Here is a 14,480-nt window from a genome sequence, read left to right as displayed (position 1 = left end):
CCACCGTCGCTGCCTTAGGTTTTTGGTTTGGCATGGCTTGTTTGGGATTAAATATTTCCTATAGATGGGAAAAACGAGTCGGTCGGGGTCGTTCGTCGAATCGTGGCTGTTGGCTGTTTGGCTGTTTGGCTGTTTGGCCGCTTGGCTGTGGCTGTAGCCGTAGTTGCTGTGGCGATGATGATGTCGCCAGTTTCGTACACTCTGCGCTGAACGTTCGTTGGCGGCGGTTCACGCATCGCGGTCCGCAGCTGTTTTTCCCCGAGTATCCAAGTTCCCGAGTGGTTCGGAATATCGCCTATATATATAGTATCGCGGAAATACTAGACTCTCTAAGAGCCCCGATTTTTCAGACCGGTGCCAGTGGATATATCTGCACGCAGTCGAGTTTTTCGGTGACACTGGATGTGAGTTGTACAACTGTGCGGATGGGTGATAATAACGGCACACCCTGTGTATAGGGTGTAAACAAACGGGGTCTTGAGACTCGGCCGCTTTGTTATTGTTATGGTTTCGCAGTGTTTGTGTGTGTGTGTAGGTGTGAGAGAGTGTTTGCAATTAAAAAAGCCGCATTTGCATGTGCGTTTGTGCCTTTGAAAAATCGGCGCTTTTGTTTTTTGTTTGACTTCCTTAGACCGCGCGGCGGCTGCGAAGTCAGCGGCGGCAGAGCGGTTTGTTTTGGTTTTGCATTTGTTTGATTTTTCGCCAGCTTATTTATTCCGATGTTTGGCGAGTGTACTTGTGTGCCTCTGCCTCTGTGGGTGTGATAAGGGTACATTGCCCGCTGATTTGGCGCCAATTGAATAAAACGTGCTCCTCGGGGAGAGAGTCCTTGAAACGGCCAAGGACAATTGGATGTTGGACTGGGCGTGTTCGTGGGCGGAAATGGGTGTGTTTGGGTTAAATGGGGCATGATTAACAAGTAAAGCTGCTTATTGGAGGCTACTTTGACTGTTTTTGATAAGTGTTAATAAAGATGAATTGGATGGTTCCTTTTGTTTATTATCAAGAATATTCTCCTGTTCAACTTATTGCTGTTCTTTTGATTGGGTTTAAAGCTTATAATTATGTATTATATGAACATAAATAACGTTTAAACAAAATCATTTTATCTCTCTTATTGCATTACTTTAAATATAATTTGTTGTATTGAAAACTGCCTGGCATTTGCTATCCATTTCTCACATTAATGACCTCATAGACATAAAACCGAGATACAAACACCCATAATATGTATATGTACCCAGCATAGACATCGTCTGTTTCTTTATTCCCATGAGTATATCTTCCCCCTCGAATCTGAACAAACTCACAAACGAACACAGCGAGACGGGGCGAGTTCGAATCATGGCATGCCATGCTATATAACATCCATTTATGCGCTGCTGCTAAACCAGCCCAAAAAGGTCCGACTCCGACCAAACCACCTTGAGATATAAGATAAATAAGTAAACTCATGCCAGAGCCCGAGCCCAAGAAAGACGAAAACCAATCGCAAAATTACCTGACATCGTGAACCGAGCGAAACCTAAAACTACCAGCTTAATCCCCAGTGCGGCGGAATCCGGGACGGGGGAATACTTACCTATATATAGTAGAAGTATAGTGGACGGACAGAAGGGCGCGAGGCAGAAGTATGTAGGTAGAACGACGTATAAACGAACCGAGCCAAAAAACCGAACCGAAAACTTCCTAGGCGAACAATGGCTGGCGATACTGCGATACAGAGATACAAAAGATATGTGGCCAACAAAAGGGAACCCAGGGTTCGCTCGGTTCGGTTAGGGAACTGCAAAACTGAAATGGGATTGGGACTGGCAGACTCGAACTCAGACCGGAGCATCATCTTGATGGCTCCGATGATAATGACGCTGCACGAATTTTCACGAAGAACCCAGGAGCTAAGGCAGCCCAGCCATTAGGGTGAGCCTGCTGTGGGAGGGGAATCGGAATCGGAATCTGCAGATTGGGGGCAAGGAGGAGCAGGAGGGAGCGGGAGCAGGAGGAGGCGGACGCGACGGAGGAGGAGGACTTGGCACGGGGAATCCCCCCGGGGACTGGCGAGGGACAACTCTCGAGGCGATTAAGATAAAGTGCCAATCGATATAAGGGAAAGAAAGGCAAGAACTGAACTGGCGAGCTGAACAGAGCGAGCTGAGATGTCGAGATACTCGTACTTGGAGCTACATCCACGTCCTCGTCCAACAGCCAAGTCCGATAGCCTGTATATATTTACAGGAGCCGCCAAAGAAATAGTGTCATTAACAGGTTTTTCATAACAATGCAAAAGCGGTACTTTCTAAGTTTAAAATATTATAGAAAAATATTTCGTGAGGAACAGGATTAAATTAAGAATTGACAATACATATTTAAAGATTTTTTTTATTATTTGAAGAACAAAGTATTTATGAGTTAAAAACAATAAAAACTTCTAAACCTTAAAAATATATAAGAATTAATTCTCCACGAAAATGTTTCAAGATATGAAAATTTCCTGAAGTTTTCGAAACCCAATACTATTTCCTTGGCCGCTATAGTAAACATATAGCCAAACCCAGACTCTGAGCCATAGCCATACCCATAGCAATAGCCATAGCCATAGCTTGGGCCATAGAGAGCGACATAAAAGGAAATATAAAACCATTTATAAAGCGAGTCAGTCAGGGGAGATTTGAATTGGAATTGATGGTGTAGTGCACTCGACTGTGCCGTGGTGTGTGTGCGGATGTGCTCACAGATACGCACACACACTGGTCCAGGCCATAGACGAAGCGCAGTCGCGTTGTGTGTGTGTGAGTGCCAAGGTGCGAGTGTCTTCAAGATGGAAAAGTGGAAGGGTTCCTTGGGCTTGGGTTCCTTCGGTTCGGTTCGACTGAGCTTGGGTTTCTCGGGCTGCGAACTTTTGACGCTGGCAGCGCTGCTGCCAAGAAGTTTCCGGCACAAAAACTTTGCTCAAGTAGAGCGAAAAGCTGCCCGAGGCGAGCAGAAGGGACGGGAATCTGCCAGAAAGAGCGATGGAACAGTGAGCAACCCCTAAGCTGGCCGGGAGATAGAGCCCATCTCCGTAAATCCGAGTCGGCAAATCAGGAATTGCAAGGAGGCTGGTTAACCAGCGGACGTAACCTCGAGTTAGCCCCCTCGGGACTTGGCCATACGTGTCTGTAAAATTTGCATTTTATCGCTGTACATTAACTTCTGTGTTGAGAGCAACAAAGGGGCGATTACTATCATTAGCTGAAGCTAAACGAATCCTGAGATTAGTCAGCTCAAGCTGTCACATCATTTTAAAAATTTGTAGGTGTTTCAACCCCCACAATGGATTCTATTTTCTTCATTATAATATTTAAAATTATAGTTGATTCAACCCCCAACATGACATACCTCTCTGAATTTTTTTTGCTGTAGCATATATCTTTCGTTTTCTATAAACATATATAGATGTATTTATATACACAAAATTGGTGAAAAACAAATGTATTATCTAAACATTTTATCGATCCAGTTGTTCTGAATGGGAAAACAGAAAAACTCCATTTCGTAATTATAGTTTTGTAAATTTGTTGACATTGTTCCCTTTTTCAATTTTTATCTAAAATCAGTTAAATACTAAAGAAAACAAATCCCGCTCACTCGACCCGATTTTATAGCGAGCCATAATCGTGGTGAAACGGACATGCTGTTCGCATTAAGTCATCTCGATCTTCATCTCTGGAGACTGTGCTAATCCAAAGACCGGCTCTGACGAAGTCAGGTGGGCTTGGATCCGTGACTCAGTCAAGATCTGGAGATGTATCTCTGGGGGCGTTCAGCGAGGGGGCGCGGCCCCGATTCGTTCACATTAGCCAGGCATCTCTGTGAAAATCTTCAGTTGTGTGTATCTGCCAGATACTAAATACACGACACATTGGGTGTGTGTGCGTTTGTGGGAGTACTCCCCAAAATGGATCTTTGGAGGTATGGCTTGGGGTCTGGTTTTTCGGGGGCTGTATCGATTTCCGAACGCTTACGCAGCGCTTCCAACTATCAACACTTTTGTAGCTTTTCGTACTTTGTGTGTGTGTGTGTGTGTTTGTATCTTTATCTATAGCTGTTCTGTATCTATATCTTCTGCCCTCGTATTGCTCTTGTTTGCTCAAACTCTCTGAAGTGGTCGCGTTATTAGCAGATGCTATTTGGAGGCCTCGAGGTCGAATCTATATAAGATACCCTGATATTATATATATTTGTTTATTTTATGCATTTGGGTTGCCATAGCTTTGGTGAGTCATCAGCTAGAGCTCGAGTTTATGGTCCAATGAGGTAAACATTCACTTGCTTGACGACATTATTGTTCAGTTTTTATAGTTGTCCTTCTCGAAAAGCTGATTCATGGGATTGATGTATAATTTTGAGTTCTGAGAAACCGAGATCAACCGGGGAATTTACCAAGTTAATCATTCGATCGAATTCACATTATGCCAGACATTTGTAGAAGCTCCAAGTTTGCAAGGTGTTTAATAAACCAAGAGTAGTTTGTTCTAAGCAAAGTTGAAATGCAAACACTTGTTGCAAAAAGCCGCCAAATAAACACAGGTTGCCAGATCCTTTGCATTTCCACTTCCGCTCTTCCGCACTTCCGGTCAAAAGAAAACCGAATGAAGAATAAAGTTTTTTCTCTAAGTTAACAGATTACTGATGATGGTATACCCTTCATTGCAGATACTCCGGTGGCTTTGTTTTAATTTTCCTCCATTTCGTGGCCTGGCGGAGCGTGAGCATCGCCAGCAATTCAGCATTTAAGATTCGAGGCCAACAGCAATTCCATCCGCAGGTCGAGATGCCGACCATCCGGCGGTGCTGCATCATCGGCTGTCTGTCCAACTCGCGCCAGCATCCCAGCATGCAGTTCTTCGCGTTCCCCCGCCCGGAGAACCCCTTCCACAAGCTGTGGAAGGAGGCGTGCCACGCCTCGCTGCGCCGGATAGTGCCCTTCAAGAAGCCGGTGGTGTGTGCCCTGCACTTTGACCCCAGCGTGCTGGGCGGCAGGAGGCTGCAGTCGAACGCACTGCCCACGCTGCGGCTGGAGGTGCCCTCGAACCTGGAGGCCGTGGAGCAGCAGGCGATGGTGGAGGAGATCGAGCGGAGCAGGAAGTGCGCCTACATCAACGCGGTGGTCTACGAGTGGCTGGTCCGAGCCAACATAAACCCGCAGCTGCGCGGCAGCATCACCCACGGAATGATCAAGGACAAGGCGGAGAACGCGCGCCAGGTGATCGGGAGCACCTCCTTCATAGCGGACAACCGCTGGCTAAACCGCTTCCGGGAGACCCACCTGCAGGGCTTCGCCCAGAAGTTGGCCAGCAACCAGCTGAAGCCCCTGGGCTCCTCCCTCTGGATCCCGGACATAGTGCAGGACCTGGCGCACCTCTTTCCGCCGGCGAGCGCGGAACGCGTGGCCAAGCTGGAGGAGATGCCCGAGCAGTACATGAGCTACATGCAGCAGTATGGGGAGTACGAGGAGGACGACGACAGCATGGACGTCAAGGAGCAGAGCTACCAGGAGCAGCAACAGCAACAGCAGCAGCAGCACTTTGCCCTGCAGCAGCAACACATGCAGCAGCAGCAGCAACAGCAGATGGGTCACCCGTGGCCCCCGTTCGCCGGGCATCCTCCGCCTCCGCATCCCGGTTTCGCCAACTTCAATGACTTCTACTTCGAGCGGCACCAGCAGCAAATGCAGCAGCAACTCCAGCAGCAGCAGATGCAGCAGCAGGCTCAGTTCCCACCCAGTATGCCGCCGCAAAGGGAACCCTTTCAGCCCCAACTACCGCCAAATGTTCCGCCCCAGCGAGCCAGTCCCTTCCAGCCCGTGCAGCTGGCCAAGCGGCCCAAGATGGAGTCGCCCGACGATGACGAAGTGCAGGAGATCAACGCGGCGATGACCTCGCCTCCCCTGGCGGAGTCCACGTTGACCGGCAAGGACAGCCGGAGTTCCAGCCCCAAGGAGCAGAACAACAACAACAGCAGCAGCGGGGGGAGGGACAGCGCCAGCAGCAAGGAGAACGCCCCCAAGGGAGGCGGTCCGAGTGGCAAGTCCACGCCCGCGCTCTCCGCCAAGGGAAAGGACTCCCCAGCTCCCGCCTCAGCCAAATCCGCCTCTGCTCCCGCCTCGCCCAAGAAGATCCCGAACGGATCGGGGTCATCGGGCAGCCAAACCAATGGACACACCTCGCCGGAACCCGAGGAGAGGAAAGCCATAACCGCGCTCAAGGAGCTGGAGAGCTACCATCAGGCCTTGGAGTACCTAAAACCGCTGGAGGACTTTGTGCTCTTCAAGGAGAACTTCCGTGCCATCGGCCTGCTCTCGCAGCTGGAACTGGTGCTCCGCAAAGGGGACAAGGCCACGTTGGTGGAGGGTTGAGGTGGAACAACCACGTTTACAAGCACAAAACAGAAATGTGATGAACAGTGTACATATGTATCAAGTAGTATTATTAATTCGTACTACCACTAAACGCGTTGTTTAGGATTACAAAGAATCTCTACTCGCATAAAGCTGAACAAAATTCATTAATTTATTAAATACTATAAGAGCATTAAAATGGAATTTTAATAATGATTTATGTGTTGTTTAAATGGGTTTTTGCTAAGCATTTATTTTATTATACAAAATTTAAACTGTTTTTGTTTGGTGAACTATTTTGATCCTTTCAGTGGTCGGTTATTTTTTGCACAGTCTGGCAATATTGCCTCTTCATAAGAGTGACCAAGCTGTGGAGATAGCTAAGGAAGATTACCCACCCTATAAAACGGTCACACTCTACCAATGTTTACGTTTTACAGCGAAAAAGTCTGCCAATTGTTGCTAAACAAATAAAATTCACCAACAATAAAGCCACAGAACCGCACAAATGTCGCTGTTGGAGCAATATGAACAGCAGTATGCTTCATTAATAGCAGAAATAACTGCCCATATTGGACGACTGCAGCAGCAAAACAACAACAGTGAGTTGTGACCACTTTTTCAGGGACACAATGATTGAATTACACCTTTTCACACTAGGCGAACGTCATGATTTGTGCAGCAAGATCGATGCCAGCTTGCCCGAGGCCCAGGAACTGCTGGAGCAGATGGGTCTGGAGGTCAGGGAACTGAGTCCCAGCCAACGGAGCAGCTTCAACGGCAAACTGCAGGTGGCCCAGGCGGAGCTAAAACGCCTGCAGGCGGAGTACAGGCAAACCAAGGACAAGCAGCGCTCGCAGGCCAACGCATTCACCACCCTGGATTTGGGAGACAGCTACGAGGACGTGTCCATAAGCACAGATCAGCGACAGCGTCTGCTGGACAACTCGGAGAGGATCGAGAGGACGGGCAATAGGTTGACCGAAGGATATCGCGTGGCTCTGGAAACGGAGCAAATGGGTGCCCAGGTACTAAGCGACCTTCACCACCAGAGGGAAACCCTCCAGGGAGCCAGGGCTCGTCTCCGGGAAACCAACGCCGAGCTTGGAAGGGCATCGCGCACTCTAAACACCATGATGTTAAGAGCCCTGCGGGAGAAGGTCGTTCTGTACGGAGTGGGAGTCTGCTTTGTGGTAGCCGTGGGCGTCAGTCTCTACCTGACCTTTGCCCCAAGTTCCACAAGCGCCGTCACCTCGTAGTAATTCTAGATAAGAAACCAAAGAAGAAAGCCCATGATTGTAGCCCAAATTTAGTTGGCATAGAAGCCTACCCATTCCAATTTCGTGAGTTGATTATTTATTCTTTAGCATATTTTATCTTTACGAGATACTCTGTGGAAGAAAGCTGCAGACTTACGCACTAATCTATATACGAAAAGATGTTTATTTAAATGAAAATGCTGGAAAGTTTGGTTTGTGTTGAATATGTTCTCTCAGAAATTATAAATTCACCAAATCTATTTTGTAGGCCCAGCATAAGGATTTGTGTAAAGTATTACAAATAATTCCAGCCTGTCCGTGAACTGTTCTGTTCTATGGTTTTACGTTTTATTTCTTATTACTTACTTGTTCCTAGTCAAAAACTTCGCACACATTGCATTCCTTGCCTACGATCATAGACCCATCCTCAATTATGTGTAAAAAGTTTAAATGGTTAAAGTTTGGCGCCTGGTTAATAGTAACTAATCCTACTCTATGACTCGTATTCGCATTCGGGACGTGTTTCGCATAAATTCGAAATGAACATGTATCTAAAAACCAAAAACATAGCCGAGAACTTGTTAATAAATAAAGCAAACACTAAAAATGCATTTCTGCATAGGACATTGAGCTCGAACTAGCCAAACTCAATGTTCCCCAACTGCTAGCAGCCGCAGGAGGATCCGTCGTCCTCGTTGATCGCCCCGCTGCTGCCAGCAGTGTCCACCTGGAAGCTCTTGTGCTCCAGGGCCTGCAGCTCCATCTTGGAGCGGTTGGCATGGACCAACTGCCTCGAGATGTCCCGGAACATCTCCTCCACACCGGCACCGCTGCGACAGGACGTCTTGTAGGTGGCACTGATCAGCGAGTGGCACTGCTCGCAGAAGGCCTCAACCTCCTCGTCGCTGACCTCCGGCTCCCTTCCCTCTAGATCGCTCTTGTTGCCGCAGATGAAGATCTTGGCGTTCTCCGCATAGGTGACGATATCCAGCAAATGCTGCGACAGCGAATGGAACGAGGCGGCGTTGTCCAAGGCGAAGACGAGGATGGCTCCCTCGGCGAACTTGTAGTACGAGGAGGTCACCGAGGCCACGCGCTCCATACCGCCAGTGTCCCAGAGTTGCAACTGTTAGATAAACAGGGAAAATTAGTGCTATTGACTTTTTATTGGATTTATCATTATCTATCGATGTCTATCATTGACCACATGAAACTGATATAGTAGGACTCAATAGTTTTTGGGTTCCAATAAGCTAGAACCGCAGGACCATGGCACCACCCAGAAACCCACCTTTATTTGCTTCTCGTTGACGCTGTACTCCCTATCGATGTGGTCCAATCCCAGCGTGGATTTCCTGTCCGTATCCGTGACAAAGGTGTTGGTGGCGAATCGGCGAAACAGGGAGCTCTTCCCCACTCCGTAGTCGCCGCACAGGATCACCTTCTGTTTGGGTATGCGCATCGTGGCCATGTCTGTGACTCCCTGTGAGTTATCCCGATTTAATCCAATTACTTTGCTATTTTGCACCTGCAGACACAAAGACGACAACAACAATGCCAAAACAGCTGTTACTGCGAAAACATTGTTTATCGCAGAGTTGCCACATCTGCAAGTATTATCGATTACAGATATCATGTTTGTTTCTATCGAATTTAAATGGCCTTATCACTTCCGATTTGGATTAAGACTTTGTTTTGCAATAAACCTGTTACTGTTGACACTGGTTTTGTGCTCTGCTCGTCTCTTGATTTATTGTTTTTCGTAATGCAAAATATTTAAGTACATAAATAAATAATTAATATTACATAAATAAATATTAGTTTGTGGCAATTATTTTTTTTCGGTTAAATATATTCGCTCACAAAATATTGTTATATTGGATAGTTAATGAAAAATAGTACTTGAACAACTATTTGTTATTTAAGAACTAAATTCTATAAAGAACCAGTTCGACATGGGCAGCTATCATTTTTTGAAAAACTATTATCTGATGTCCACTGCTGCTGATAATGCACTACCCTTTAAATAAAGCCAAGAGCTACGTCGACTTCTTCAGTTGAAGATGTCGACTTGTCTGGTGATATTCCTGGCGTTATTCACCGCTTTGGCGAGTGGTAAGAGTTATAAATTAAGCACTATCTGAAAGAGGGATAGCAAGGCTTAATAGTACTAGTAAAATTTTTTGCTAAATCAATGGCAAATCGTAGGAAAGCCCGGTTACGGACCCGGGGAGCAGGATTGGGGCTACGTGGATGTGCGTCCCGGTGCGCACATGTTCTACTGGCTGTACTACACCACCGCCAATGTTTCCAGCTACACGGAGCGGCCCCTGGTCATTTGGCTGCAAGGAGGTCCAGGTGCCTCCTCCACGGGATACGGAAACTTCGAGGAGCTGGGACCCGTCGATCTGTACGGCGATTGGCGCAGTTGGACCTGGGTGAAGGACATGAATGTGCTCTTCATCGACAATCCCGTGGGCAGTGGCTTCAGCTACGTGGACAACACGGCCTACTACACCGCCACCAACAAGGAAATCGCCCTCGATCTGGTGGAGCTGATGAAGGGCTTCTACCAGCTGCATCCGGAGTTCGAGGAGGTGCCGCTGCACATCTTCTGCGAGAGCTACGGCGGTAAGATGGCCCCGGAGTTCGCTCTGGAGCTCTACTACGCCAAGGAGCGCGGCGAGGTGAGAAGCAACCTCACTTCGGTGGCTCTGGGTGATCCCTGGACCTCGCCCATCGACTCCGTGCTCGCCTGGGGACCCTTCCTCCGGGAAATGGGCATCGTGGACCACGCGGGCTACAAGGCCATCCAGGAGGCGGCGAACTTTACGGCTCAGCTGGTGGAGGAGGAGCGCTGGATCCAGGCCACCTACCAGTGGGGCAACACCCAGTGGGAGGTGATGAAGGCCTCCAAGGGCGTCGACTTCTACAACGTGCTGAAGGAGACAAAGGGTGGTCTCTACCAGCGGCAGCTTGCCCTGTCCGCCGAAGGTGATGATCTCTTGGGTTTCAAGCTAAACAGATCAAAAGAGCTCTGATTTTCCTCCTGCAGAGCGTCTCTATCGCACCATGGTGACGTACGACATCGACGAGGACCGCACTCAGTTGCTGGAGGATCTAATGCGAGGACCCGTGGCCGAGACCCTTGGAATTCCCTCAAACGTTGTCTGGGGATCGCAGAGTGGCACAGTCTTCGACATCCACAGGACCGACTTCATGAAGCCCGTCATTCACATAGGTAGCGATCAATATAAAAGCTTAGGCGAAGAATTTAATAGCAAGCTGTGTGGTTTTCAGTTAATGAATTGCTCGACAAGACTCCTCTGAAAGTGGGCGTATTCTCCGGTGGCCTGGATCTGATTTGCGCCACTCCGGGCACCGTAAACTGGATCGCCAAGCTGGATTGGAGCCGCAGAGATGAATACTTGGCTGCCCCTCGTAACGCCATCACCGTGGACCGCATTCTGGAGGGCTATCAAAAGTCGGGCGGCAACTTCACCATGTTCTGGATCAACCGAAGTGGTCACATGGCTCCGGCCGATAATTCTGCAGCCATGAGTCACGTTCTCCGCGAGTTTACCAATTTTGGATGAATACCAAGTTCACAAATTAATTGTATAACTTAAAAATAAAACAAAGTATTGTTTTGCCTTTCAATATGAATTATTTGTGTTCATGTACTTAAAAAAAAATTGGGTTAATAAAATAGCTTAAAATTGGTGGAACTTTCTTTACCCGATTAAGACTGGCATTAAATTCATATTATCTAAAGTCCGGAAAATTTGAATACCAATTTTTCTAATTGCATAAGTATGATATAATTTAAAAATAAATCCTTATCAATAACAAATCAACGAAAAAAGGTCCTTGGTATCTGTTTTGTAGTCTGCTAGATATGTCACAAAGCATTAACTGCACTAAAGATCGACAGTCAACTAGGAAAATCCCTGGAAAATCCAATCATGATAACCAATGCAATCTTTGCGACGATTTCGGGAGACTTAGAGGCTCTTTCTAAATATATGACACAGAGCTTTGCCAAATCGGACAAGTGTCAAAGACACACTGACTAAAAAATCCGCGTCATTGTCCGCTGAAGGGCCATAAATACTCTGCAAACACAACTGCCCCGACCGAAGATTACACATTCCAGGTGTGTCAGGTACTGTGGCTATTTTACCTTCGGTATCTGGGAGCAAACAACGATCATTCCGCGGTGGAACTCCACAGTATTCGGTTGGGTTTCGAGCGGTGACTTCTGAAATTCGTGCACCATGACTGGACGGGTTATCATCGGTCTTTCGGCGCTTCTGGCAATCGCCAGCCTGGGTTCTGTTGACGGTGAGTAGACCGTTTTATATTCCGATCAGGGGTGCTAATCAGCGAGAAAGTGTTCCAAGCCAAGCGGTTTTTACGACTTGTAGACCAGGTCAGCAGAAGCGAATAAATTCCTGAAAACTATCTATTGCTATTAGTAGTTGTTCTCAATTCAAACTCTTAATGAGTTAATGTGTATTCCATTTTTCAAAATCATTACATGAAGCTTATCCCTGATAATTTGAAATTTTATTTCTATCGGGCAGCCATTTATTAGACAACCTTATTAAATATCTTTTTCAATTAACGTTATCGAAGTAGCTGCTTGAGTCCATTTAATATACTTAAAAAAGATTACACACTTAAGTGTTTCGAAGAAATCAGTGCTTATCTACAAAACGTTTATGCGGTAGCAATTTACAGTGTATTTGAAGCTTAAGTAATAGACTTGAGATTCTTTTTGTAAAACTATAAACATTCAAATAGTTCAAAGAAGAGTATTATTGTGAGAGAAGGAGTTACCTTAAATAAACCTTTTTCTAGCTCGCAAGGGTTATGGATCTGGAGAGCAGGATTGGGGTTTTGTGGATGTGCGGACCGGAGCCCACATGTTCTACTGGCTGTATTACACCACCGCCAATGTCTCCAGCTACACGGAGCGTCCCCTGTCCATTTGGCTGCAAGGAGGGCCTGGTGCCTCCTCCACGGGATACGGAAACTTCGAGGAGCTGGGTCCCCAGAAGCTGGATGGCAGCTACCGCGACTGGACCTGGGTGAAGGACATGAATGTGCTGTTCATCGACAACCCGGTGGGCAGTGGCTTCAGCTACGTGGACGGATCCTCCTACTATACGACCACCAACAAGCAGATCGCCCTGGATCTGGTGGAGCTGATGAAGGGCTTCTACAAGAACCACCCTGAATTCAAGACCGTGCCACTGCACATCTTCTGCGAGAGCTACGGCGGCAAGATGGCTCCGGAGTTCGCGCTGGAGCTGGAGTACGCCATTCAGCGTGGAGAGATCGAGAGCAACTTCGTCTCGGTGGCTCTGGGCGATCCTTGGACCTCGCCCATCGACTCCGTGCTCTCGTGGGCACCCTTCCTGCTGCAGCTGGGAATCGTGGATCAGGATGGCCACGACAAGATCGAGGCCTCGGCCCTGAGGACCAAGAACTACGTGGACAACGGGCAGTGGACCCTGGCCACCCTGCAGTGGAGCTCCACGCAGTCGGTGGTGCTGCGCGAGTCCAAGGGCGTGGACTTCTACAACGTGGAGACCCCCACTCTCGGTGATCAGCACAGAATTATGTCGCGAGCATCCATGACTCCAGAGGGTAAGCTCGCTCTGATAGTTTTAATTGTTGAAGTGGCCCCAAGTTGCCTCTTATTCAGAGCTCATGTACCGCACGCTGGTTAAATTCGACGTGGATGAGGATCGGGACCAGATGCTGGAGGATCTGATGCTGGGACCCGTTACCGAAGCCTTGGGAATCGACACCGGAGTCAAGTGGGGCGCCCAGAGTGGCACAACCTTCAGCAAGCTGATGGGCGATTTCATGAAACCCGCAGTGGATATTGGTAGGTGATCTGGAACTTAAGCTTAAGGTGGAGAAATTGTTAAAGGGAGCCATACGGAAACTACCTAATCAGAGTACGTTCATCATGGACATTATACATTTCAGTGGGTGAGCTGCTAAGCAACACCACCGTGAAGGTGGGCGTGTTCTCCGGTGGCCTCGACCTAATCTGCGCCACTCCGGGAGCAGTGAACTGGATTGCCGACATGGAGTGGACCCACAAGGCCGAGTACGAGGCAGCTTCCCGTGTGGGAATCACCGTCGACCGAGTGCTGGAGGGTTACGAGAAGACCCACGGAAACTTCAGCATGTTCTGGGTAAACCGGGCTGGACACATGGTCCCCGCCGACAATCCAGCGGCCATGTCGCACATCCTGCGTCATTTCACCAATTTTGGTTAGATTAACCCGAAACCAAGGAGTTTAAATACATTAAATAAAGCACATTTTTGAAACAAGCCAAGTTATTTTTTGACAATATCTTCTTATAAATTAACAAGAAAGGAATATCCTTGAAGTCATCAAATATGTCGATCAAAATGCATAAGGGCTAAACAACATCGAAACTATGACGATTTTTCTATGAATTTTCCATGTTTTCGACTATTGTTTGAATGGCAGCTATATGATATAGTGGTCCGATTTTAATGAAATTTAATATGTAATTCAAAAGATTTTTTTCGATAAAGATAGATTTTTGATCTTTTCCATGGCCGCTATATGATAATGTTTTCGGATTTTAATGAAATTTTTTTCCGATTCAAGGGTTTTTATAAAACTCCATGTTTGAATCGTGGGATTAAAAACAACGACGTTATAATAATTTTTTTCCATTATTTATATATATATTTTTCGATCTTTCCTATTTTCGAAATTTCCGATTTTGATAAAATTTTATTCGAAATTCAATAGTGGTTAGAAAACGCCATCTAGAAGAAATCAAAT

At 47.2% G+C, this 14,480-nt stretch overlaps 5 protein-coding genes across 5 annotated transcripts; 4 read left to right on the top strand and 1 right to left on the bottom strand.

The window, feature by feature from the left end:
* Window positions 1-153: 153 nt before the first annotated feature.
* On the top strand, window positions 154-6,595 carry LOC108100072 (formin-J). The gene is made up of 2 exons (XM_017203812.2): window positions 154-404; window positions 4,696-6,595. The coding sequence occupies exon 2, from the start codon at window positions 4,814-4,816 to the stop codon at window positions 6,395-6,397; it is 1,584 nt and encodes a 527-aa protein (XP_017059301.1). The 5' UTR covers window positions 154-404; window positions 4,696-4,813; the 3' UTR covers window positions 6,398-6,595.
* Window positions 6,596-6,785: 190 nt separating this feature from the next.
* LOC108100039 (vesicle transport through interaction with t-SNAREs homolog 1A) lies at window positions 6,786-8,249 on the top strand. Its single transcript, XM_017203767.1, has 2 exons — window positions 6,786-6,981; window positions 7,040-8,249. Exons 1-2 carry the CDS (start codon window positions 6,888-6,890, stop codon window positions 7,636-7,638), a joined length of 693 nt encoding a protein of 230 aa, XP_017059256.1. The 5' UTR covers window positions 6,786-6,887; the 3' UTR covers window positions 7,639-8,249.
* On the bottom strand, window positions 7,719-9,205 carry LOC108100046 (ras-related protein Rab-11A). Its single transcript, XM_017203780.2, has 2 exons — window positions 8,930-9,205; window positions 7,719-8,764 (listed from the first exon to the last, which is right to left on the bottom strand). Exons 1-2 carry the CDS (start codon window positions 9,107-9,109, stop codon window positions 8,303-8,305), a joined length of 642 nt encoding a protein of 213 aa, XP_017059269.1. The 5' UTR covers window positions 9,110-9,205; the 3' UTR covers window positions 7,719-8,302.
* A 473-nt stretch (window positions 9,206-9,678) lies between these two features.
* LOC108100219 (retinoid-inducible serine carboxypeptidase) lies at window positions 9,679-11,304 on the top strand. Its single transcript, XM_017203999.1, has 4 exons — window positions 9,679-9,753; window positions 9,847-10,632; window positions 10,694-10,879; window positions 10,939-11,304. Exons 1-4 carry the CDS (start codon window positions 9,702-9,704, stop codon window positions 11,232-11,234), a joined length of 1,320 nt encoding a protein of 439 aa, XP_017059488.1. The 5' UTR covers window positions 9,679-9,701; the 3' UTR covers window positions 11,235-11,304.
* A 538-nt stretch (window positions 11,305-11,842) lies between these two features.
* On the top strand, window positions 11,843-13,993 carry LOC108100182 (retinoid-inducible serine carboxypeptidase). Its single transcript, XM_017203955.2, has 4 exons — window positions 11,843-11,982; window positions 12,502-13,293; window positions 13,352-13,537; window positions 13,642-13,993. Exons 1-4 carry the CDS (start codon window positions 11,916-11,918, stop codon window positions 13,935-13,937), a joined length of 1,341 nt encoding a protein of 446 aa, XP_017059444.1. The 5' UTR covers window positions 11,843-11,915; the 3' UTR covers window positions 13,938-13,993.
* The last annotated feature ends 487 nt before the right edge of the window (window positions 13,994-14,480 follow it).

The sequence above is a fragment of the Drosophila ficusphila genome, unplaced genomic scaffold (genome assembly GCF_018152265.1).
Source record: "Drosophila ficusphila isolate 14025-0441.05 unplaced genomic scaffold, ASM1815226v1 contig_286, whole genome shotgun sequence".
NCBI lineage: Eukaryota > Metazoa > Arthropoda > Insecta > Diptera > Drosophilidae > Drosophila > Drosophila ficusphila.
The sequence above is the reverse complement of the archived record's forward strand: the minus strand, read 5'-3'. Positions and strand labels throughout refer to the sequence as shown.